The sequence below is a fragment of the Limanda limanda genome, chromosome 21 (genome assembly GCF_963576545.1).
Source record: "Limanda limanda chromosome 21, fLimLim1.1, whole genome shotgun sequence".
In the NCBI taxonomy this organism is placed as follows: Eukaryota; Metazoa; Chordata; class Actinopteri; order Pleuronectiformes; family Pleuronectidae; genus Limanda; species Limanda limanda.
This window is the reverse complement of record NC_083656.1, coordinates 20,872,211-20,898,051: the sequence shown is the minus strand read 5'-3', so window position 1 is coordinate 20,898,051 and position 25,841 is coordinate 20,872,211. Positions and strand designations below refer to the sequence as shown.

At 41.9% G+C, this 25,841-nt stretch overlaps 1 protein-coding gene across 1 annotated transcript in view; it reads right to left on the bottom strand.

Moving 5' to 3' along the window:
- Positions 1-25,841, bottom strand: part of LOC133028338 (rho GTPase-activating protein 23-like) — a 62,567-nt gene that overhangs the window by 9,433 nt on the left and 27,293 nt on the right. Inside the window, exons 2-10 of the mRNA XM_061095533.1 lie at positions 9,099-9,290; positions 7,808-7,838; positions 7,074-7,166; positions 6,639-6,717; positions 6,489-6,549; positions 4,633-6,076; positions 2,945-3,109; positions 1,682-1,790; positions 724-763 (exon numbers count right to left, since the gene is read on the bottom strand). Of these exons, the coding sequence (XP_060951516.1) occupies positions 724-763; positions 1,682-1,790; positions 2,945-3,109; positions 4,633-6,076; positions 6,489-6,549; positions 6,639-6,717; positions 7,074-7,166; positions 7,808-7,838; positions 9,099-9,290 (2,214 nt within the window). The remainder of the gene's footprint in view (positions 1-723; positions 764-1,681; positions 1,791-2,944; positions 3,110-4,632; positions 6,077-6,488; positions 6,550-6,638; positions 6,718-7,073; positions 7,167-7,807; positions 7,839-9,098; positions 9,291-25,841) is intronic.

Genomic DNA, 25,841 nt, shown 5'->3' with positions numbered 1-25,841 from the left:
TTCTGTGCTGTGTGTGAAGCAACTGTTAAGCATCACGTCAAATGCTTGTTTCTGTGATGTTTGCATGTAAATGAATGGGCTTGTAGCACAGTCCCCTCTGGGACAATTAGCCTATCTTACCTTATTTTACAATGATGTCAAAGTTTAAGTGGAGGGTATTTTAGTTGATTAAAAAACAAGCAGTTCCGATAGACTGCACAGAAAATACAGGCCCCACAAAACAACCTCAATGCAACAAAAGTCAGTTAACAAGTATTCACTGCAACAAAAGAGATCACACCTAGATGTACACATTTCCTGAACAGTGTTATAAAAAAAATGTGACCACAACAGCTCCCTCACTTCTGTCCTGGGTTGTGTCTGATGGAATGAGGCTCTTCATCATGAGGAACTGACTGAACAAGACCGAAACCAGACTGTGAAAGAGTCTAAAGTGAAACACAGCTGCAGCAGTGGTAAGGAGCAGCAGGAAGAGTCACATGACCAATAACTGCCAACAATAAAAGGAGCAGTGAGCGTCCTAATAATAATGTCCACAGGACCATCCACGGACAGGACGAGCTAATGTGTCACCAAAAATAAACGGTTACTGACTTTCGTTGCAGTTGGTTTCTGTTTCTCAGAATAACCGACCTTCTACTGGACTAATACAACTCAGTGACACTGAGTAGAGCTGTTCGCAGTTTGTTGTATGCTGTATATGTGCTCAAGACAACAACTCACCCCATCAGTGAAAAAGCTCTTGACCCTTTTTGGTAGTTTGCTGTGGAGCAGAAAGAAAATAAATTACAACAACAATGTGAGTGTGGACAGTGTGACGACCTCCTTCACCCTTAACTGAACGCTAGGGGCCTGATCTACTAAGACCCGTGTGCATTATAACAGATTGCACGTTTGGTTGGTGGGCGTTTTGCGGGTGATCTACTAAAAATAATTTCGTAAATGATTACAGGTGCAAACATGGCAGAGGGAGTAGTGTTTTGCGTGTGTTACTGCTTTCATCCATGGAGCAAGCGCAAAGCTAAATTGAATGCCATGGAATTGAAGGTGTTGGTGGAAGAGGCAAACAAACCTGTTGTAGAAATATATATAACTCAAAGAAACGCTATATGGGAGAGTATCTGTGAGAAAGTAAATGCTGTGGGTAAAACAAAAAGAACAACCGATGAATTAAAGGGAAGATGGCAGAACATAAGAAGAGGAACAAAAGAAAATATAGCTCATAGTCAAACCTTGGCATAAAAAACAGGTGGTGGGGGGTGGAATAGATGCCTCTGATCCATATTGAGCAGCAGGTGTAGTTCACTTTCTGAAAAAACCTGTTCTCTCCGTCTTCTTCCTGCCAATGTACTTAATATAGACGCATTCACATCACCGCAATTATCACAGGCTTTGTAAATCCCAATTCGCCTGCTAAATTTAAGTATTTGCATGTACTCGTCCCAATATTTAGAGCACTTAGGTAGAAACTCTCGCTATTGCATATTCATTAAGGCAAATATACTAAATGGACACGGCGCGTTAATCTACACGCAATCCTCAGTGTGCACCGTTAGTAGATCAGCTATCAATGTTATTTTGCAGGTGAAATCAAGTTAAGTAGATCAGGCCCTAAGACTATATACTGTAGACGTATTCATAATGCATCTTGTCTGAGTGTTGTCTGAGTTTCGGAACTTACGAGAAGACACGACCTTCTTCCCTGAAGGTGTTGAGCCCCTCGTCACAGGACTTGGATCTCTCGGTGGTGATGGCCAGTAGGTAAGAGGAGCGACGACCTTTGATGCTGCCTGAAGAGACAAAAGACAAGTCAGAGAAGAGAGGAGAGGAAGATGACAAAGAGGGTTCAAAAATGCACTCTATGGTGGTGACATGAGAAACAACGAGAAAATGAGTGTTAAATGGATATAACAACAGAGAGGGGGGTGGATTAAAGGGTTAAAGGTGTGTGGTACACATTCAAAATAATGCCTGCCTACCTACCTACCTAAGTTCTGGATGCATTTTAGCTATGCAAAATAATGTCAGTTTAAAGTCTTAAATGAAAATGATTATAAGATGGGAAGAAATTTCCCCAGTGTGGCAAGACAACACTAATAACTGAGGACTTCAAACAACGCCATCAAATTATTTTGATGGTGATGTAATAAGACGAGTCAATTATGACCCAAGGAGCATTTCACAGAGAATCATCCAATCACAGAGCTTACAGCTTTTAGCTATCAGACGAATAAGATTTTCTGGTTCATTTGAAATCATTTCAGTATGAAACAAAGGTCGATTTGCTACCAACTGCAGCAACAAAACGATCTGAATTAGTTCCTGCTCTGATTTGCATTACTGGAACTTAAGGCTCATGGGTAACACAGTGTTTAAAGCCATCTGAAATACCAAACTATCTTTCTATCTATCCAATTCTTTAAAGGTTCAGTGTGTAAGATTTAGGTGAAAGGGACCTTCTGGCAGAAATTGATAATAAAATAATCCTAGTGATGTTTTCACTCGTGTGTAATCAACTAAATTGTACGAATTGTTGTTTTCTTTACCCAAGAATCAGCCCTTTATATTTAGATTATTATATCTTCATCGGTAGCAGGTCCTCTCTACGGAGGCCGCAAGGTTTTTTATACTCAAAACGCTTTGTAAAGGCTGCCACAGGTTCGTTCTCATGTTTGGAAGGGGAGGGTGAGGTGAGGGCTGTTAAGCTACAACATGCAACTTTACCAAATAGATGTCACTAAACTGAACCTTTAAGTGTAAATGTCACTGTATCTCTTTAACTTGAGTCTACGGGAAAGGCCATACAAATATACAAGTGTGCCACGATCACTCATTACATAACTGTCTGTCACGTTGGCTCAAAAACATAATAGGAAGCTAACTCTATATTGGTCTAGCCCTTTCTAAAGCCTTTGAGTATTCACAGAGGGTGAGTGAGACTCACTGCAGTCCTGACAATGAAGTCGGACAAAGGAGGAGATGGAGGAGAGGGTGGGGGAGACAGAGGTGGAAGTGAGGATGGCCACAGTGGAGGCCTTGGAACCGGACACCAAAGAGCAGGCTGGTACATAGCAGGCCTGTAGGTCAGTACTAGGACTGGTGGGTTCATCTGCAAAGTCATCATGACAGGTGAGCAACAAGGAGGGAGACACGAGGGGTTAGACAGTGACAAGACACAACAGTTTCCTCAGGTGGGAACATCTCCCTGAGGCAGAGCTACTGTGGAGGCAGATACACCAACCTACCTACCAAGCAACCTCCCAAACAACCTACCAGCCATCCATCCTTTTGTTAGCTACCTGTTTGACTGAATGTAACTTTTTACCTATTGACTGCTAAAGTGTAATGCTGGGTTGCGTTCACATCCAAGACTCTGTTTCTTGTGATACCCACTCACAGGTATTAGATTTCTGACAACTTCAATATCATCCCCTGGGTGAAACACTAGCTAAAAACTCACTTACATTCAGTAGCCTCCGGGTCATGTGCCTAGCATCATAGGCTGATTCTGGGGATATGAACAGACACCTCTCTGGTGTCGGTGGAAAACCCAGAGTTGGTGTGGGAGGTGAGAACGAAGAACTTTTGTTTGACCTCACAGCCATGCACAGAACTGGTTCTGGAACCAAACGTCTGGTGAGGATGATGAATTAATCAGTAAACACTGGCTGAGCAGTGCTAAAAGAAAGGCTCTGACTGTTGTTTGTGCCAAGAAATATGTGAACACGCACGCCAAGAAAACATTTTTTAATGGATGATGGATTGAAAAAATGTTTTTAAAACAGCACAAGCCTCTTCTTCCTCAGACTCGGTCAGGGATAGTTTGAAACTGAGTCAGAGGAAGAACTCTGTGCTTGACACAACACTACTGCAAATAAAATCCTTTTAGATGAGCCTCTAGGTCCGTGGTGTATCTCCTTCTTTCAGACATAAACGTACTGTGTCTATGTACCAAACAGCAATCTGGGTGGGAGTCTAGGGGTGAGCTCCTGGGAACCAGTTCTTTTGGGAGACAGAGCTCAAGTTGGCAACAATACAAGGAAACTGAAGGGGTTGAATGGGAGGATCTGAATCCAAGTGATTTGTTACTAGACTTCTGTGCGAGCCGTAACAACACCATGTAAGGCCAAAATGATCGATGGAGGAGGAGAGTGTCTCATTTGAGAACCTCAGAAGTGCTTTTCTGTTCAGTGAACTGTCTCACTAATGTCAGTAACATGGCTAAAAGGTTTGCTAATATTCACTTTATTACCAATGGGTGAGTGGCTACAACCTCTCTGTAGACTGAAATAATTACAGTTTAAAAAGTGCCATTCATACCCAAATAATAAAAGCTAACCTTCATTTGAACTAGCCTGAATATTTTCTGTCTGCCTATGAGATTCTGTCTGCCTCCAGAGCAGCTCTGATTCTGAGATAAGCTTTCAGAACTAAGACAGTGTACAAACGATGGACAGGACAAGGTTTAAAGACAAATAAACGAGCATGCATCAACTCAGTCAGAAACACAAACATGAGACTAGATGAACAGAGTCATTATGTCGACATAAAAAAGAAACAAACGTCCCAAAAAATGTTAATTTGTAACAGACATTTCACACCATTTGTAGTATAAGAGGAAAGTTCACTAACCTATGAAGGGAATTGAGGACAGAGAGTCATATGCATGCCGTGCTAGGCTTCCATTGGCCCTGCGGCTAGGGGCAGGTCCCCCGGACACAGGAGAGGGGGTGTCTGGTGAAGGTGTTGATCCAGGGGGCTCTGGTGACTCCACATGTGTTGTGTAGTGGGGATGTCGAAGAGGCTGAACAGGCGTCCGGCGGCCTAAAGGAGGCTTCTTCTGCCGAAGGACCACCTCTTGATTCAGGGAGATGGGAGAGACGACCTCCCTGTCCACCCCAAGCCTGGCTCTCTCCTCATCTGATGCAGACAGGGCAGGTGTGGACTTGGGCCTAGGTACCATCTGCCCCTTGCTGTCTGCAGTGATGCTCCTGCCGCTGGGGCTCAAGTTGAGGCGGGGGCCACTGTAGCTGGGCTCTTTAAAGGAGTGGGCCTGCTGGAGGGGATGGCCATTTTTGTGGGAGAACGAAGGACTGTAGCTTCTGTAGCCCACAGGCTCTTCCTCTTTCACTCGCCTTGTTTGGGGCTCGGCTACCTGCTGACCTGACTGCCTACCACTAGGAGACACTGCTGAAGGGGTTGTAGGGGGGGCTGCCACTGCAGTTTGGTGCTGATGCCCTTCTGAGTTTTTAAGGTCTATCTGCTCGCTGAGTTTTGTCATCTCAGTTTGTGAAGTGTGTTCATTGTGTGGTAAGACCAGTGCAGAGGCTTGTGCCAGCGTCTCAACAGAACGCCCATAGTTATGCTCGTATTCAGCGTAGGCTGCCATAAGGCCCTCGGAGCACGACCTGCTTCCTGGTCCTGATACACCCCCCCAGCTACCTAGCCAAACGGAATCATGGGAAGCAGCAGCTGCCTGGTGGTGTTGCAGGAGGGTTTCTCTTCTGCGTTGCTCTGCAGATATTTTAGGGACAGAGGAAGGTCCAGGGCCAAGTGCCAACCCCAGGCCCAGCTCCACTAAACGATCCTGAGAAATACTGCGGTGGCGGGGGGACATGCGCTCTGCGGCCTCAGCCTGGCTGTAGTACCACTCAGACAGGGCCTGGTGGCAGAGGGCGTCAGTGTGGGCACGGGCTGGTAGGCTGCTCTTCCTTGGCGTAGGCAGTGTTGCGGAGGCAATGGCAGCATTGTGGTTAGCAAAGTGAAAGTCCAGCGCACTCATGGTTGAAGAGCAGCCAACACGGTGACGCCCCGACGGGGCAAAGTTGCCACTTGAATCCTCAGGCCCCCCCGGCCAGCCGGAGGTGGGCGTAGAGGCAGCCTGGGGCTGGTTATCCAGTGGCGAGGTGGTAGGGCCAGATCGGCACTGCCAGTTGTCCAGGACAGTGTGGCTGGACTCAGAGACCGTGGTGCCGGGTTTGGTGGATGGGTAAGAGGGAGGCGGTGGTTCCGGGAGGTTCTGGGCTTCACCCGAATATGGCTCATTGCCTCTCAGGTAGGCATCCTGGGAGTACGCCTGCGGACAGGAGGGGTTCAGGCACGATGTAAAACATGACAGACCGGATGAAACAACAAATGTGGCAGGAACAGCTAGAGGGCAGAGTGAGGCAGGTACAGCGTGCACCATGCAGCAAGATTTCTGTGTTTTTTACATCATCAGCTTAATCTTTATTGTACAACCAATATTCAAACTTTATTACCTTTAACAAGGTAAATACTGTATTTTGGAGTGCATCTTTTATAATACAATATTTCTTATCTTCTATCACCTATATTGTCTTTCACTTCCTTCTATTTTCATGTTAATGTATTTCTTTACCTTAGTTAAGGTATAGATATATTTAAATAATACGCCTGGCTGACTGCTTTACATAGTAAAAAGGAGAAATGAAGGAAAGAAGAGAAAACAGAAGAAAGATCATACTCACACTTACCAACTGCAACACATCCTCATCTTTTGGCATAATACAGAGCTCCAGAATGTTTTCACTGCAAAAAAACACATCAATAGACGTCAGCATAGAAACAAGAGGTCAGACGTGACCTTACAGTGGCATTTAGAAACAACAGTGTCCCACCTGTTCTGGATGAGTGCGATCACCTGAGAGTAGGTTTTCCCAAGAATGCTTTCCCCATTTACCTTCACCAGCCTGTCCCCTGTAGTACACACACAATACAGCCAGATGTTATGCATGAAAGGACACTTTCTTCTGCATTCAATGAATTGACCTGATTATAAATATGCAGCCTATTCCTTTAGCTCGGATAATGCTGTCTATTTTCCCTGAGTGCCTTTTCAGGAAAATATTACCAATTTACAAATTACAAATGTAGATTCAATTATGTTTTTATACACACACAAATACCTCTTTCAAAACAGTTCTAACCCAATTGTGTGTGTGTGTGTGTGTGTGTGTGTGTGTGTGTGTGTGGATGTGTTTGTGTGTGTGTGTGTGTGTGTGTGTGTGTGTGTGTGTGTGTGTGTGTGTGTGTGTTTGTTTGCGGCATTCTACCTGTACACAGTCCAGCTTGTTGGGCAGGGCCATTTTCTTTGACACTCTTCACAAAGATGGTGTCCATCGGCTCCAAACGAGACCACCGGCGGCCTGCTAACACACAGCACACACACATTCAGAATCCAAATTCAGAGAACCTTTCCTAGATATTGTGCTTTAGAAGCCAAACACAATAGATAATCTTTCCCAAAGGAATGGAATAGAACAAAACAGGACTGCTTGCTACAGTACAATGATGTCCTGATAATACACTAGAGGCTGTAGTAACACACTTTGTACAGACACTGTCATCAGCACCTGCAGGTAAGTGTTCACATTTACATTTGCTGTGTCTTTACCTCACTTGAGAGCACTGACAGAAGAGAAGGACTGCCGTCAGCTCACTGCTTTACTACAGCTCTGCATCAGTTAAGTATTTTTAAGTAAAATGGTAAATAATCTGTATTTATATAGCTATTTTCTAGTCTTGATGACCACTCAAAGCACAGGTTTTTCCCATTCACACATCACACACACATTCATACAGTGCATCTATGTGCAGCACTTATTCTATGAGCGGCCAAGGGTTCAGTATCTTGCCCAAGGACACTTCGGCATGGAGATGGGGAAGACTAGGATAAAACCCTGACCTTCTGTTGAGAGGATGACCGTTCCACCCCCTCAGCTACAGAAGGCTGTGTAGTCATGACATTTACTGTGTTTGTGTAATCACAGAAACATGAGAAACTCACCTGATCCAGAGGGATTTCCATTTTCTTCATCCTGTTGGAGAAACACAGTGAAGATGCTTAAGACATGGACCACAGGGGGGCGCTGCTAAGCTCTGGCATTAACACTCAACCCAGGTATGACACTCTGCTGTCGAACTGAGTATCTGTGTGTCTCATTGACTGTCTCACTGACAAAAGAACCATCTCAGAACTTGTCTGACTGAGTGTCCAACAGCACTACAGTAGTACAGTTCTACAGTACTACAGTACTACATCAGTCATAAGTGTGTGGAGAAGACAACTAACAGGCTAAATACACATACTCTGACACAGTCAACCCCATATGATGTGTATACACTTTGGTTCTTCAGATTACCTTTTTGACATGGAATCATTTTTTCCATATGTGTTATAGGCCTTTATATAACATATACACAGAATCAAATAAAAGGAATCAACCTGAGCTGCATGTCTTTGCACTGTGGGAGGAAGCTGGAGAAAACCCGCACAGAGTGAGGCAACAGTGTTAACCATTTTTCCACCATTCCTCCCTACAAGGAACATGACTGTGTCTATTCAAGCCTTGTTTGGGTAAAACTAATCTATCAGCCTCCAGATGTTGTGGGGAACTGGTCAGTAACATGCTGTGATGCAAGGGTTAAGAGACCAGTTATAATAATTATAAGAGCTCATTTTGAAACAAACATGACCCAGTGTGATATCAGTTGTATGAACACAAGTTTCATGTTAAATTCCCAATCCAATCTTAACTTTCTTTTCACTCTCTTCATAGTTTGCAAACTGACAGACTAAAAGGGAAGTTTCTTCATCTTCCATTTCCAGACTATTTTCCAAGGAATCGGTCGACCTCTGTGTTCACTGTTATGATCAGAAAGACAGGATCAAGTCTGGTCCCATCAAAGCTTCACACTGCAGCTGAGAAGTGAATGTTGACTTTTATTTTTAGCCGCATGTGACTTCTTGGTAAAATGTGCTCCTGGAGACACTTATAGTTGGAACCTAACTAGTTGGAACAGCCCCAGAGGTGGTTGACAGTTCTCTGTCCGTCAGTCTGTGTGTGTCTGTCTCTGTCAGTTTGTGTCACTGCAGTGGCGTCACAGCTATGTAACATACAGGCTTGAGATCAAAAATGAAAAATTAAGTTCAAAGGTGGGTGTGATCCAACCGGTGCAGATTATCAATGTTATAATAGAGTAATCATCTTATACTGTTATAATATTAAGTGAGTCGTAAATGACAGAAGTGAGTGAGATTTCTTGAGATATATAAGACTCAGGCCAAAGCTACTGACCTTGAGGCTGTAGAGGGACGACTCTGGTGGGTAGACGATGAAGTGGCGCAGAGTGAAGCCGAATCCCTGTGAGTTCTTCTGCAGGAAAATGGTCCGTGGGCCCTGCCACGACACGCCCTCCACCTCACCCGATGACAGCGGCCGGCGCCTGTTCTCATTGGAAGACACCATACCATCTCTCCGCCCTTTAGCCTGTTGAGGAGAGAAAATGTTTAATACACTTTTCTTTACTTTTCCTCTTTGAAATGAAACAGAACGTTACCATATGAATATTAAGGAATATCTCCAGTATCATGTTCAGGTGTCCCCATTGAACTTGTGTGTGATTGTTTATTCATCCAAGGCTGAACACATTTAAGGGAAGTGTGTGGGAAGTGGGTGTATGTGGTCCATTCACTGGGGTCTCTGTCCAGATCCGACCTGGGCAGAATTTCACCAATGCCAGGAATTTCTTAGAGACTTCCTCTCACCAAAGAGGAAGCTCTATAATCAGTTTTAATCACATTTATTACCTTCAGCCAACAATGGCAGAGTTAAAAATACATAATCTATAAATACCAGTCATGGAACAACAGGCACTTATTAGGGCTCATAAACACATATCTGGAAAATTCATTGAACAATAGACAAAGAGAGCTTCACAGAGAGTGAAATAGGCACAGTGGCCAACACTGCTAACCCACACAAAGTTGGACTTTATTAGAGATGTTCTTAATAAAGCTTTTAACAGTTATCTCTGCATTCCTGCTGCAGAACCATCTGAGCGTATTCTCCGTCATTGTTTTCACGGTCAACAGTCAGCAGACTAACCCAAAAGCATGGGAACATCTTCATGTGTCTGGATAAAAACCAAGTGGATACTTAGTCTACTATGCTGAGAACTGAGGTTTAACTGGGATTTATTTCATTTTGCAGTCTGAAAAATATGAAAATGTTCACCTGTTTAGGTTGTTGGATGTTTTCATTCATTTTAATGTGTTTTTGTTTTGCTCATATGTTTATACCATAAACTGCATATGGGGAAGGATGTCATGACAACTCAAAGGAAACCAAATCGTTTGGATGTGGCCACCTGGTGGAGGTAATGTACTGTAGCTGCAATATACTCCATGTTATTGGATGGGACAAGAACCGAACAAAAGATTCAAAGTACACATCAAATAAATTTTTCACAAAAATGGTTTCTGTCATTTTAGGTCACATTGATGTTTGTCCAATTGTATATTTGAAGCCAAAGCTACTCAATCCCCACCTGGTGGCTGACAGTGAGGTGAGAGACACGAGAGAAATATATTTTCTGATTTAAAAGGTCCATACTGTGTCTATTCGTCCGTTTCAAGTGTCACATCACATCTTTAGCAAACTGTAGATATCATTCAAAGCAGTGAGCAAAGCAGTCATTTTAAACACATATTGATTAGTGGAGCTTCAAATATGGGAGGCAGTTTAAAACCAGAATGGACAAAACACAGTGGACACTACGGAGGATGGATCATAGAGATTATGTTTGACTGACATCTCACTGCTGGAGCGTGATCAAAGAATGACCGGGGTGAAAACATCAACTACACACTGACACGGATAAAAAAGCCTCAAACCCCGACCCGAGCCAGTTACAAAAACAACAGGAAGAGTGTTTCTTGAGACAGGAAGTGGATGGTGGAGCTCTGGGGAAACCTTCGCCTCTAAGAATAGTCCCAGGGAGAGCCGGGAGGAGACACATATTTTCCACAGAGGGAAGCCAAGCAGTTCCGATTCATTTCTTTATGTTGTATGTTTAAACAAGTAACAATAACTCTGGTCAAATCACTGACAGGCAGAGTTAGGTCTTGCTGCTTGCTCACTTTCTGATCAGGCCATTTAGCAGCAGTGAAATGACTCAGTTTGTGGTCATTCAAATACCTTTAGGGCTTTTACTCCACAATGACATTTTCATTACGTAACATTTATTATTTTCACCATCAGGCTTCAACACGATAAAATAACCTCAGAGGATTCCTGACCACTGACATTTATTTGTGTGTGTGTGGTAGCTGGGGATACGTTGTTGTGTTGGATCCCTCATCATCTGACATCCTTGCAGGTGGCATTTCACACACATGAGGGAATGTACACCGAGGTGAGATTTTGTGCATGTTTACTTCTCCCTCGCCATCTCTCTTTCACTCACACACTAACACACACTTACCCATTCACCCAGAAAGTGAAATGTGTGAAATGCCAACATGCCAGAGTGTGTTTTATACAGCAGCTTTACTTTTTTCTACCTGTAATTCTTTACATGAACATCTTGCTTTGTATACTTGTAAAAATAAACTTAGAGCTTCAACCACTTTATTGACCTGACTGTCAATGTGTTGTTTCCTCATTGTACAACAAACACACACTTAACCAAGTTAATAAGAAGTTTTTTTCTTGAAATTATGATTTTACAATAGATTTTAGGGCTGGGTGATAAAGATGTACAATAAAGATTTAAGGAATACTCAAGACCTACTTTTTTATTCTAGCATACATTTGAATATTGGATTTTTTTAAAACTTCTATTTATTTCTATTCTTTTTACTTCTATTATTAATTTAGCAATTTGAACTTTATTTTTAAATATTTTGCTAAGTCGATTGATTCACCAAAGATGAAAAGAAGTGGTTTTATCTACCTGGTAGGATCTGAATCTACATGGGCCATTAATAAACTTTTCTTTTCACATGTTGAAAGAAAACCTTATTAACAGATATTTAAAAAATTGCATTGGTCACAATCCACAATCCCAAAATCCCCAGTCCTCATTTGAAATAAATATATTCAAAAGATATATTTATCTGAGGCTGTAAGATTGTTAGACACTTGCTTGATATTAGAATATATATTTATACACCGAATTAATTAATTTGGCATCTTTTGTGTGGTGAAATATCCACCTCCTGTCGAAGGGCAGCTTTATTAAGACTAACTTTGGCAAGATGGTATTAATAATATATAGTGTCTGAGCAACTCTATCTTTTTATAAGCATATACGTTTATATGGTTGATGCCATGCTCGGCCTGATTGTGCAGCCTAAACCCAACAACAAGGGCTCGTTGTGCCATCTCAAACAGAGCTCCTTATATACATGGGCCTGCAGCTCACCCAGTTTACTCGTCGTTCTGTCTGCTGCACTAATCATTTCACTTCGCTCACTTGGATTTAGGATTTGAATGTCAACCACTCGTCATTGGGTATTTAATGATTTAGTAATTGTGCTTGTCTGACATTCAGACCACAGGAGAGTGAGCCGCACCGAGAGAGGAAGAGTGACACGATGCAAAAAGACACACATCCAGCCTGCATACCCAGACACAGATAACACAAAGTGACAGGTACTTTGTATGATTCACACAGAGTGTATACTCGACACAGGATAACTAAAACACTGCTTCTACCAGCAAACAAACATGCTATAAGCAGTGAGTAGTGAGGTGGTGTGATCATTGAGGCATATTTAAAAAAAAAAAAGGAGATGTAAAAGCACAACCACGCATACACACCACCCTCACACACACACACACACTCACACACACACACACACACACACACACACACACACACAAAAACACACACACACACACAAACACAGACACACACACAGACATACTGTACACACAAGAGATTATATAAGGCTACATGAATCTCTGTGCGTAGTGAGGGCATCAGCCTCATCTCTTGTCCCCTCTGCTAGTCAACAGCCCCCTCAGTGCAACATTACATAACATCAAAAGGAGGCACACACGCACGCACGCTCGCACGCACGCACGCACGCACGCACGCACGCACGCACGCACGCACGCACGCACACACACACACACACACACACACACACACACACACACACACACACACACACAAAAAACACAAATTAATCAAACGCCATGTGCTGAATCAGTCTCTATCCTGACACAGGATGGACTTCACACAGCACGGACCTTAACCTTCACTCCCTGTGTTAAAACCAGGACACCTACATGGCGGAAAAGGACAAGGACAGGGTATTTTAGCGTCCCTCCCTTGCACTGATCAGAAAAGACAGGAAAGGTTAAAGCAAGATAGCGGAAGAAACGTCCCAGAGGAAATACACCTGTCCACAGTCATCAGATCAGATACGAGATGAGGAGTGTGCCATTGCTGACAGCCATTGCTGTTTTTAAAGATGCATCATATACCAGGATGGACCGATGGCAACAATCAAAGTGTGTCCAGTATAAAGCTGATACCACTCTGGAAGGACCACAGATGTAACGGAAGAAAAACAACACTTTTGTATCTCCAAAGTGACTAGTCCTTCATTCCACCATTCCACATTATACACTTGTGTAGGGAGCAAATGCACTTGCTTCAGGAAAGATTGTCAAATCAAGATTGGATTAAAATTTTCAGTCTTGTTGGAGGCACTGGGAGGTTACCACAGCCCACATAGGTCCATTAAAGCTGCATTCATCAATATTTTGTATCAACATTGGGTCAGATAAGAAGGGTGGAGTCAATCATAGTGACTTAGACACAGAGAACAATCACCAACTCTGCATTTCTTTGCCGAGTTTTTCAGCTCATTGTTTACATCTTGCCCAGAGTATTAACTGTTTGTTCTTGTAAAGCTTGTTTGCAGCTGCAGTAGACATCTGTTCACAAACAAACCCACTGAAATGACCTGCTTTGCTGCAAAAAAATCCTCATGTCGCTCTGTATATGCTTGAAGTGGATATATTTGCTACCAAGTTCACCTAAAAGCTTAAAATGATGAAGGGTCAAGTGTTGTTTTAGCAACTAGTGGCTAAAAAACAAAAGCTAAACTTTTCGGCTTAACAAAAAACTAAGCAAAATAAATCTACCTTTGTTCAGGGTGTGCTGGATTTTTAAATTGGTTAATCATGCTAAGACATTAGTAATACGAATGGTATGGCCACAATACTTACAATATTCAGCTTGCTGTGGTGTTCTCTCAGCTTAGAAATGATAATTTAAAAACTTTGGTGAAAAAACTTGGTTACATGTAGAGGACACAATAGTAAACAAAGTTGTCATTAGTCAAAATAATGCTTGAAGTCTTAATTTGTAGAGTAACCTGTTTGTGGAAAGCTACAATATCCTGCTGACAAGAAATTAAAATCTTTAAAACTGTCACAGTAGTTTGCCTTCTCTTTATCTATTTGATAAAATTCTACATACAAGGTTGCTTCATGTGGAAAAACACAGTTCCACCGGTGCAAGGTTGGTCCCTGGCATGTACAGTACTTTCCAACCCTAGAATTTACGACTGTGGTTGTCTTGTTTGACATAGTGGCTGTCAAAAGACAAGACTAGTCTCTAGTGTGAGGCCTATATAAGACCCTAAGTAATGCATTCAAAGCTGTATTTAATAAATCATCCCCTAGTTAAGTATACAAATATCTGATGTATCATATCCTAAATGTTGTCTTTAGCAAAGTGGGTTTGGATGCCATTACTAACAAAAACAGAGCAAGAAAGCCCATCGTAATAACTTTCACAATGATTAATAATATCTTCCCTTTGGATGTCATTGCAAATGAACGTAATTTGTCTGTCTTTAAACTCAATAGTTTGTGTCCTGATGATGATCTAAAGGATGGCTTGGATTCCTTTGGATAGACCTTCGAAACATGCAATCAGGTAAGAAATACAGTATTCACGACCCATATCTACTGTCTGCCATCGTACCCAGGACAATCGATGGCGCTGTATGGCCCTCCGGAAGCCCCGTCTTCTTGGCGATGCGATGGGTATCCGCCTTGGTGAGGCTTGAGGTGAAACTCCCCTTAGCACTGCCAACCAGATACAGCGAGGTTCAACGTCACTACAGTCCACTCCGACAGAACATTGAAATCGCCACTCGTGGCCTGATGGAGCTGGTGCGACACCCGACAACCTCAGCATAGCCCTTCCACATTCATATTCATATATATCGTTTGTGCAAGGCACTGGCACCGGCACACACCAGGGGTCACAAAGCTTCAGATCCCAACATGGAGATATCCGGTCACCTTTGCACAGTGTCTGCTTCAGGCATCATAGCCAGTGGGGTAAGTCAACGGAGGGTAAGTCAATGGAAAGCACTTCGACACAGTGTCATAATCAGCAATGTTTATGTAGGACATCAAGTCTTCAGTGAATTTGTAATCCTTGAGTTTGATTTAGCAAGAGCTTTATCGTTGCTTTCCTTCTTCCTCTGGGAAAACCAGGGGATCGCGTTTCGTAGTCTCAAAGACAGTCGGCCAAGCAATGATGATTCCATCTAAAGCCAAGAAAACCATCCAATTTCTGACTGGATTGGACTTCATCAGTCATTTGTCTGTCCAGTTTTCTACCACATTGTTGCAAGGTAGTCCTCTTTTCTTTTCTTTTTTTACAAATCTTGGTTTGACTTTGAAATTTAAGGCAATTTGTTTGTGATCAAAACAGTTTTTCCAAAAATCTTCTTCTTGTCTTTTCTCACCTTTCATTTAGTCCCGATCACAGACCTAGATGAGTTCTTCAGCTTCGATGTCATCCTTGTATTTTGAATGTGAAAAGGCTTCAGAAAGAGTATTCTACAGTTGAAGCATTAACTTTCAACTGTCTTTAATTTCAACTAGTTTTCTTCATAGCTTTCAACCCAGAATTGCTCCCATGTCAGAATAGATACTAATTTGAAGTCGCCGTTGATGCTGCCCTGCAATATTAGTTTAAAGGTTGAGCTTGTCTCTTGATTGCGGAAACAAATCCATCCCAGACCAGTTGAATTCAGTCTCCGGACCAGTTGCGCTGAGACGGCAGGTTGTAGTCGGACCAGATTTTAGAACTGGAAACAATCCCACGCTGCTGCTCAGAGATCCAGTGTGTCCCCCCTCCATACTGGAACAACAGTGCAGCACTGGCTGTAGCTGGCTATCTTTATTCCTAAGTAGAGTCTTTGCTCCTCTCAACGCTGCCACGCATCTCTCTCTATTTTCAGTGTCTCTCTCCCTGGGGTCTATATGCTGACATCGCAGCACTCTCTCTATCTCTCTCTCTCTCTCTCTCTCTCTCTCTCTCTCTCTCTCTCTCTCTCTCTCTCTCTCGTTCTCTCTCGTTTTCTCTCTCTCTCTTACTCACACTCCTCTTCTCCTTCAGCTCCATAGTTCAGCCCATTGGTACAGAGCAATGTTTCACTCTCTCTCTCCCTGTGTTGGGTCTGGCAATCTCTTCCATTTAGACTCACAACCTGGTGGCTGATGCTGATGCACTTTAAACTATGTGTTGTTAAATGACTAATTGATTAACTGCTTGGTAGACCAACACAATCATGCGTTGGTTGCAATGGGCCATGACAGTTTATGGAAAATGATCTATCTTTAAAGATGATGCTGAGCTCAACATTGTGATGATTGTCAGCCAACAGTCATGGAAACGGGCCTTGTCATTGTGGCTCAGAGTCATTTGATGTGGTTCACTGGTTTATGCTTTAACTTACATTGCTTTTGTATTTCAATTAATCAACATTAGCTCTGATAGATTTCGTTCTACCCATTTATATGAAAATCATTCACTCCCTATTTCAGTTGGTCTCAGTCCAGTTCACCGACAGAGTGGTGCTGCAGGTTTGAGTATCAGTTTCCCTCTGTTTACACCCGGTGTATCACTTTTCCAGTGATAAGCGTTGCACAACGACAAACGGATAGGTCACACCAACAATAGTCTTCATTATCCTCCCAAAATATTAAGCTGCAGGCTATAGAACACTGATATCTCATGAAACCAACCCATGTTTTTCCTGAAGCTACTGTTGTGTACTGTGGTTGTGTCTGTAATTATATCAAGTGTCATACAACATGTGTAGGTCTTTGTGAATGTCTGGATTTACAATAGAAGGTGACAATTTCAAAAAGGAAATAAGAGTATCTGAGAGATTAAAAATAAAATGATATACACTACGAACGTTCAACAATCTTAATGTCAGTGTGTGTGAGTGAGTGTGTGTGTGTGTGTGTGAGTGAGTGTGTGTGTGTGTGTGTGTGTGCGTGCGTGTCCCTCTTCCTCTAGCCCTCCACAACAGCTCTAACAGTGCTGTCAGCCCCTCATTCCTCTTTTCATTGACACCTGAGAGCAGCTACAGCAACAGACAGCAATAGAAAGAGAGAGTGAAGTGGGATTCAGAGACACTAACAGAGGCTGACGTTCATGCAGACATCATCAAGCAGCCTCTGCAGCTCTCATCTCCCGTCCTCCTCTGGAGTTCACGTTTCTTCTCTCTTCTCTCTTGACCCCTTTTCTTGTTTCGAATGGTCTCCCTTATATTTTTCACCTTTCCTTTCCATACATTGCAGGTGAAAAACAAACGAACAGAAACCTTAAAACCAAACAACCTACTGTGAACATATTTCTAACAATATTGTCCGTGATCAGTGACCAATGTGTGCGTTTACAACTGCTTTCTTGACTGTGAGGACTCAAGCCAGAACAAAAATAACATAATGTGATGTGTGAGTCAGAGGAGAATCTGCATCTGTTCTGCCCTGATTCTTTATGCCTCAAGTGTGAGGGCGACCGACCACATGATCCCTGTGAGGACGCATGCTCCATGTGATGTGAAAGCAGCTAATACCAGAGCACAAAAGACACATTTGATCAAGTCCACTAATCTGATCTATCTCTCCATCAGCTCTTCTAGGGAGGATATACAGAAAATACTCAGACTTGGCCTAGAGAAAATTCTGGATGCCATGACTTGTTACAGAGCTCAAGCAAAACGTTAGTGGAAGTCCTGCCAGAGGGAACTAAGAGCACGGCTTCCAAATTCACAAATAGATGCTTCCCTGGTTGTGTGAGTCAACTGTGAGCTGCCCTGATTCTACACATCTATGCTGTAGTCTAACCTGCGGCGGTTTAATGACATCATGAATCACACATCGCCAGTGAAAAGATGCACAAGGCTTTTACACAGAGATCCCGATATATTGCCAATAAGAAGGACGAGAAAGACGCCATTTTGGCTCTGCTGTAGAGTAAGAGTAACAGTAAGGGGGAGGCTACAGTCGTGCAATGATGCAGCTGAAAAGCAGTTATGAGTTAGCAGGCTCGCTAGCAAGTAAACCAGCATGAAACAGGATTACAGTCATCAAACCATGGTGAGATATAACTGTTTAGGAGCTGACATACATCTACTATTTCCAGCGAATCACTGTATGTCTGTATGTGCAATCTCCAGAACCATTTACTTTTTGGGCTTTACACTTAACTATGTGTATTGTTAACGACCCAAGGAAGTGCCATGTTGAGTTTGGTTCAATAGATGTAAGATTTGTTTTAGGTTAAACAATGAATGATAAGTTAGAATAGCTCACATCCAGTTTTAACAGTGCCGAAGACAAAATACAGTACATCATTGAAAATTTTGGTTTCTTCTCCATCAAACATCTGCATCTCACCCCAATGTAACTTTTACAACATGTTCTCTTTTTTACTTCAATTTATCTAGTACTGAATCACAGCATTTTCTCAAGACATTATACGTTTCATAATAATGTTGAGACCGTACAATATTATAGAGAAGCCCAACGGTTCCCCCACTGACCGTGGAGAGAAGAAACATCCAACGGAATCAGACTCAGGGTGGAGGGGGGTGCAGCTGCTGCCTCAACCAGTTGGGTTGAAAGGAGGGGGGGGGAGAGCAATAACAGCTCTGTTGTATTCGACACGGTCAGACTGGTTGTTTTGACATTAATAATTTGAGCTGTGCCGTCTGATAAACACACTGGGCAGAGAATGTCTTGGGCTTGTGTGAGATGTTGTGGTTTGGGGTCTGATAAAAACAGACATTTCCCATGAACAAGAGAAGGAGACAGAAGTGACCATCACTATCTAATCAAATGGAGTTAACTTGAAATTGTACTGTTGGATAGGTTTATGTTTATTGTCATTCAGTTGATTTAACATGGAGGTTCGGGTTTCATCTCTTTCCTAATAGAAAGTAAGTTTAGGTAATAAAGGCATTAAAATCACAAGATCACATTCCTACTTCAGGGGGGAACTGTTCCAGTCTTATTCTTAAAAATTCATAAGGCAACATCACATACACCTACAATATCTGTTACATGACTACATTTTCAGAAAATGTAGTCCCACACAGCATTATCAAAGTATAACAAATATATATAACTAAACCCACTTGTGAAGTGGGTGTGTCTCAATCTTTTTCTATATGAAAGTCGCCTTCTTCTGTTACATAAGTTGTAAACTGATAAATGTTCAGCGCACTTAGGGTCAAGTGAGAAGTTAAGTTTAGGGAGTGAGGGAGAGAACCAGAGCACGAATGGGAAGAACAAAGTAGGGACTGAGTAAGGTAAATAAAGAGCTGTCAGCCAGAATCTCAGTCTAAATGGAGGAGACACAGACAGAAAGAGGGAGGAGGGGATAGTGAGAGGGAAGTCTCAACGAGACAGCAAGCGAGAACGAAAGAACTCCTGTAGGAAAAAGAGACAAGACGAAATCAAGTTGCTGAAGCACAGAGGAGAGAAAAGCGGTTGAAAGTTACTTCTAAATTATGACAGGTGAAAGTAAACATTTAGAAACAGAAGGAGAGTGGCATTAAGTGATTGTATGTTTTATAAACGGGAAAATATCATTCAAATTACGATTGTCTTTTCGTGTGATGTCTTGAGGCTGCACGACATGGACTGTGTCTATTTGTGCCAAGTCCAGTTACATCTACTCTCGCTACTTTAGGAATGTTGTTTTATTTTGTGTACTTCTCTTCTTTCCATCAGTATTTTACTTTGCTAAATAAAATTACACAAAAGCTAAATACAGTTTGAAGAAGAAAGAGTGAGAAAGGTGGACGGAAGGACAAAGAAAAGACTGGAACTGATGACAAAAGCAAAAGAGTCACTCAAGTCTCTCAAACTTACTGTATGTGGACTGGTGATTTGATATGTACTGCAACACACAAATGCACTCTGACCATACATCCTCACTGGCCAAACAACAGAAACAACTAAAGTTTTTGAGGTTCACAACTCAAACGATTTAATGAATCATTTCTAAATTTACTGACCAAAGTGTGAAGACAGAATGGAAACACGAACCGTGCTGTTACTACCTGAAGCTGCATCCTGTTTCCTCTCCCGAGAAAGCGGAGGAAACCAAACAACGTTTCATCAAACTGGAAATATTTGACCATCAAAGTAGTTAAAATGCTTCCAGCTTTCAAATTAAAGTGTCTTCTTTAGCTTTAATCGTATTTGAATGTCAGCCCAACACAAAAACCAAGAGGAGACAATCTTTTCGAGAAATGGAAAGAAAAACAAAGAAAAAGGAAACATCCTGTTTTTCTCTAATCTTTGATGCACGGTTTGTTACTGCAATCTTCTCTTTTTTTATAAACAAAATACAGTTATTGTCCGTAGTATTTGCAGGTAGGATGCAGAATGTTCAAATCAAATGTGTCTTTCATATCCAGACTTTTGCCAGGGTGCATCGTCCCACTCTGCATTATTATGAAGATAATCAAGTGGAAAAATATGGAAAAGGCCAATTAAGTTGTTTGAAGAGTAAAGGTTTCAGACTCCTTGTCTTCCCAGGAATTCAACTATCCACATAGTGTCATCTTTTACAACACAAGGTTGTAATGTAATGACAAGTTTTGTTTCTCAACAACAGAATATGATGAATAACTATCTATCATAGTGACAATCATTCGGCCACATGACTATTTCCTCCACACACACACACACACACACACACACACACACACACACACACACACACACACACACACACGCACACACACACACACACACACACACACACACACACACAAACACACACACACAGAGAGAGAGAGAGCGAGAGAGAGAGAGAGAGAGAGCAGCTACACCTGAATGAGCTGCACTGAATCCCCTTCACAGCCACACGTGGGCAGCACTGCATCACACAGAGCCTGAATAAACTGCAGTCACAATGGTTCCTGCCACCCAGTGAATCAGTGCAGCCCACTTCAAATAAATCAGACTTTGCACACAGTAATTAGGGAGCTTTTATTTCAAGTGGTGTTTGTTTAGATAACGCAAAAACTACCACCGGGATTTTATTGAAATAAAGGTTGTGGTACGGGCCAAAGAAGAACCCGTGAACTTTTGGAGGTGATTCAATCAACAGGGCAGATCCAGGAGTTTAGAAGTATTTCTTTAACATTGCAAGATAGATTGTTTTTTACATTTTCCATGGGAATATTCCCTGGATCTTGATGAAAAAATCTGGCCTATTTAGACGCCTATTATCTAAGACTGTGTGCAATTTAGAACTTGATTGAAATTAAGGGGACTGATGATCCAGAAGTATGCGCTCTTCTGAGTGCCATTGTAGTTTTTAATGGTCACTGCTTTGGCTTTGAAGCCCTTTCTCAAAAATGAAAGCTACATTAAAACCCGATATGCAAAACATACAGTAGTGCACACAGGCTTATTCTGTCAAGTTTAGTTATTTGTAGGTCCCAAGCATGTTAATCTAAATTTTAGAGAGTTAACTCCTGGATAACAAAAACATCACACATAAAAGGCATCAGAGTAATGATCTAACAATATTCCTGTTACTACTATTGCTGCAGAAACAGAAGTGGAAGAAGAAGCCGTCTGTGTAAACATCTTGCCCTGTTAAAGTGCTCTTGAACATGATGCTTGTCTCTGTCACATCAGATTAAAATGTTGGCTAGAAACATAAACCACATACAGCTACCAAGGGAAGTACGTTAATATGATCATAGGCGTAAATGAGCACTCTGTCAAATGCAAAACTCACTAACTGACCTATTTTTAGTCAACTGTGAAAATGGTTCAGAGCTAAAAATAAACACATTCTTTTGGCTTTTCTTTGATTATTTTTCATTTGAGATGCAGCTGCTGTCACTCGGCTGGTCTGAGTTACTGCTCATCCAGCCCAAATACACAGTATATGATTTCCAATATCCATTAAGTGCTCCACTTCACAGTTGACAACACTGCATGTAGGGGATCCAGGGATTTCCTGGGATTTTATTACATTCTGGACATTTCTAACAGCTTTTCTGTCATGGATTAATAAACTAAATGTGAGAGCTCTAGATTCAATGAGCAGATTAATATTCCAGTTCAATAAATATACTAATGTACCTAACACCAGTAAAACTTTATACTTGACTTTTCTCTCCAATTCTGCTTGGTATGCCACTCTTTGTTTTGCACCCACTACCTATACTAACACTTTTCAAACCAAGGTCAATGTATTTCAATTCTACAGGACAAAGTCTTCTTCCCTCAAAATTCTCTAAGTTTAGCTGCAAAACTTTCGCTAGATCCTGACTCATGTGTTGGTGGTGATGTCCAAACCTAAGTCTACATTTTGTACTATACAGTAAGAACTAAGCCTTGCTGACAACTTTCACCGAAGCCATTTTCAGACATGACCTCCAGAGGAAGTCCAGAGAATTTGGTCGGGACTCTGTGTGGAAGTTTCATTTCACACATGCACAACATAGCAGGAGATTCTCGACTCAGACACATTCACAGGCAGAGGCAGGGTATAATGTGTCAATTCTACTGTGGAGATCACATGTTTTCGTTTACAGCACATCGACACCAGCGACGGCTCTCATCACCCAGAGCTCACATGGCATCTTCGTTGGTGTCTTCTATGTTTAAGATACCGCTTTTTCATCCAGAGACATTTGTTTTATTTTTCTTCTTATCTTTTTAATGGAAGAAACGTCATCACACCCACTTGCTCGCGGTGAATTGTGCGGCGGATCTTCTGCTGTGTTCTCACATCCTCTTCTCTGGACTTTCTGCTGACTTCATACAGAGAAAATCCACAGAAACTCTAAAGGCCCTAACTCGTACATCTGCGTTCACACATACAAACCCTGCGGAGAAAATCCTGAGGTTCACCGGAAAGAAGTTTTCTTAGGCAGTTGGATCTCTCTTCCAAACAGTCATAAGCTCCCTTTAGTCTAATGTACATGAGGACGCTGCACTGCGGAGTTGTGGAGACCTGGGGCAGAGTCCAATACGTATGCAAACCCTCTGGAATATAAGAAATGTGAATTGGAGGATATTCTTAATCATGCCATTGGAAAAACGGCTGAGATGATGTCTTAAGAAGGGCTTCCACCCCACAAAACGTGTTGGTTCATATAGCTTCCAATCACCATCGACCAATACACAACTAAGTCGTATTAAATAGATGACTTGCAAACTGCAACACTTCTATGTGGTGTACTGTTTTGAAAAGGCTTGTGAATTCTGTGGGAGGACCAAAGTGGAGTTTCAAAGACAGACTCGTCTTGTTAAACTGTTCCACATAAAAAATCCTTGGCTGTTCATTACGATCAAGCGGTCCCTCTTCTTTGAAAGTGGCTGCCCTTGAAGTTCAACCTCACCACATAAGAGGTGGTGACAGGCTGTTGGTGCCACTGATCCTCCAGTACTGAACAATAAAGTAGACTTTTAGAAAGTAGCGTTTCTACCACTTTTTCTCTAATATCTATTGGATGCTCATGGGTTTATCTTGGAAATATTAAAATATGCTCATTCTAAAACTATATGGTCTGTCTGTATTCATCTGGTGCTTTTTCTCGTCTTCATGACCACTCTAAGCACTTTTGCATCACTGTGTTTTTTTTGCCATTTACCCATTCAGACACACATTCATACATTGCATATATGTGCAGCCCTTTCTCTATCATAGATCAATCACTCACAACCATCAATTAGAGGTTCAGTATCTTGAATACAGCTATCTCCTTAGCCTCAGCAGTCTATATACTGTTCATCTAACATTAGACCATGGTTAATTATACTCTGTTGTTATTTTACATTCAAATAGCTTGTTGCAATTCACTTTAGTAGTTCACCAATCTGGCAAAACTGGATTTGCTTACAGTATTTAGACATGCAGGCAATTCTGTTTTACAATGGATTTGTTTGATTTTGTTTTTATCAACACTCTGTAGGGAACAGATAACTCATCGTCATACTAAGATGTATTAATCTACACTCGAGCACCAAAATAATTCCCTTTTCTGATATTACAGTAATAATTATAATGTGTTCCTTTAGTTTCTGCATTATGTATGGTATGTACAGTACGTGACTAATATAATGCCTTGAAGTTGTGAAAATTCAAAGCGTCGCAGGCTGTTGGGCTTCAGGATTACAGAATCCAGTCGGTGATGAGCAACAGACATTGACACTGGGCTGGGAAGTAAACACAGACCTCCAAAGATCCCTCATTGTTGTTTTCTAAAAACTGACCTGAACTTGGTCCTCAGCACAGACTGTTCAACTGCACTGACCCGAGACCAGCTGGGGTAGATGTATAAAACCATTGTTCCCAGTTAGACAATGTCTCTGTGCGTCTGAAACGGCAATGGGGCAAAACAGTTTGGGCGTTTGTGTTTCAAAGAATGCAGCACTATCAGAAAGGAAGGATATAACAGCAGAGGATAGCACACTGAAGTATTAGCGTTCAATAACATGTCTGACACACTACATGGTACTATGTTCCTGACCCAAAACAACAGGCACTTGGAGGTAAAGTCTACAATTAAAAACCTCAGAAGCAATTAATGATTAACTTCAATCAAACATTGATCTGAGGACATGTATAAGACATCACATAGCTCCCCAAAACCTGGAAAAACTGAATTTACTATTAAGGGCCAAGACTATTTCACCTTTCATACACTGGTGACAACTGCGTCAGGAGCTGAGGATCAAACCGGGGAACCTCCTGATAACTACACGACTATAGGGCAACAGTTTTCTGCCTCTGGTCCTGTGTTACTTGATCCACTGATGGTTGCACCAAGACAAATGATGGCGTCTTCCTAAAAAACACTAGTGTGCAACAATCTGCTGGTGGAGAGAATGTTACAAGTAGTGGTCACAATCATCGTCTGCAGGAGAGAATACATTTGTCAAACATAAAGGACCCTGGACATGTGACCAAATGAACAACAGACCAACACCCTACATGCATCTGCTATGTAGAGGTCAAAGGTCATCAAACAGGAGTCCGAGAACAGACAGTGACAGATCCAGGAGGAAATCTCTGTACAGATAAGTGTCAGCTATGAACCATGGATATGATACATTGTACACAATATTTTGGGAATAAAGGGATGAGATTGTGTTACTTCACCCACCCCATTGTTACATTCATTCATTCATTCCATTGTGTGCTGTATGACAGAGGCTGTTATGGGCAAATTCTTACTGACAACACGATGAGCTCACTTCACTGCCCTTGTTTTGAATGTGGTTGGATGCATTACTTGTTCTGCCTTCCACTGACCTGGCAAGTCAGACAAGCGCTCAGTCTATTTTGGGATCTGTGTTTCACTCACAAACACAGAGAAATGAAGAAATGAGTGGGAGGCAGATGGAGCTATTGTGTTTGATGTTGCCCATCCCTTCAACACAGAATGAATTCAACAGAGCCACTGAATTCCTCTACTTCTACCCCAGTGTTTGTTTACAGTATAATTTCCTATTTTTACACTGAAGAAACAATTATGTTTAAGAGGTGAACCCTTAGAAATTATGAGCATATATATCGCACTACGCTGTCTGGAACTGCTTCCTTTTTGGCAAGGTGTCTGATGTCAGATGGTAGTGATGATGATGATGATGATGAAAGGGTTGTCAGATAAAGTAGTGGAAATTATAGCAAACACTAGGGATGTTACAATATTAGATTTT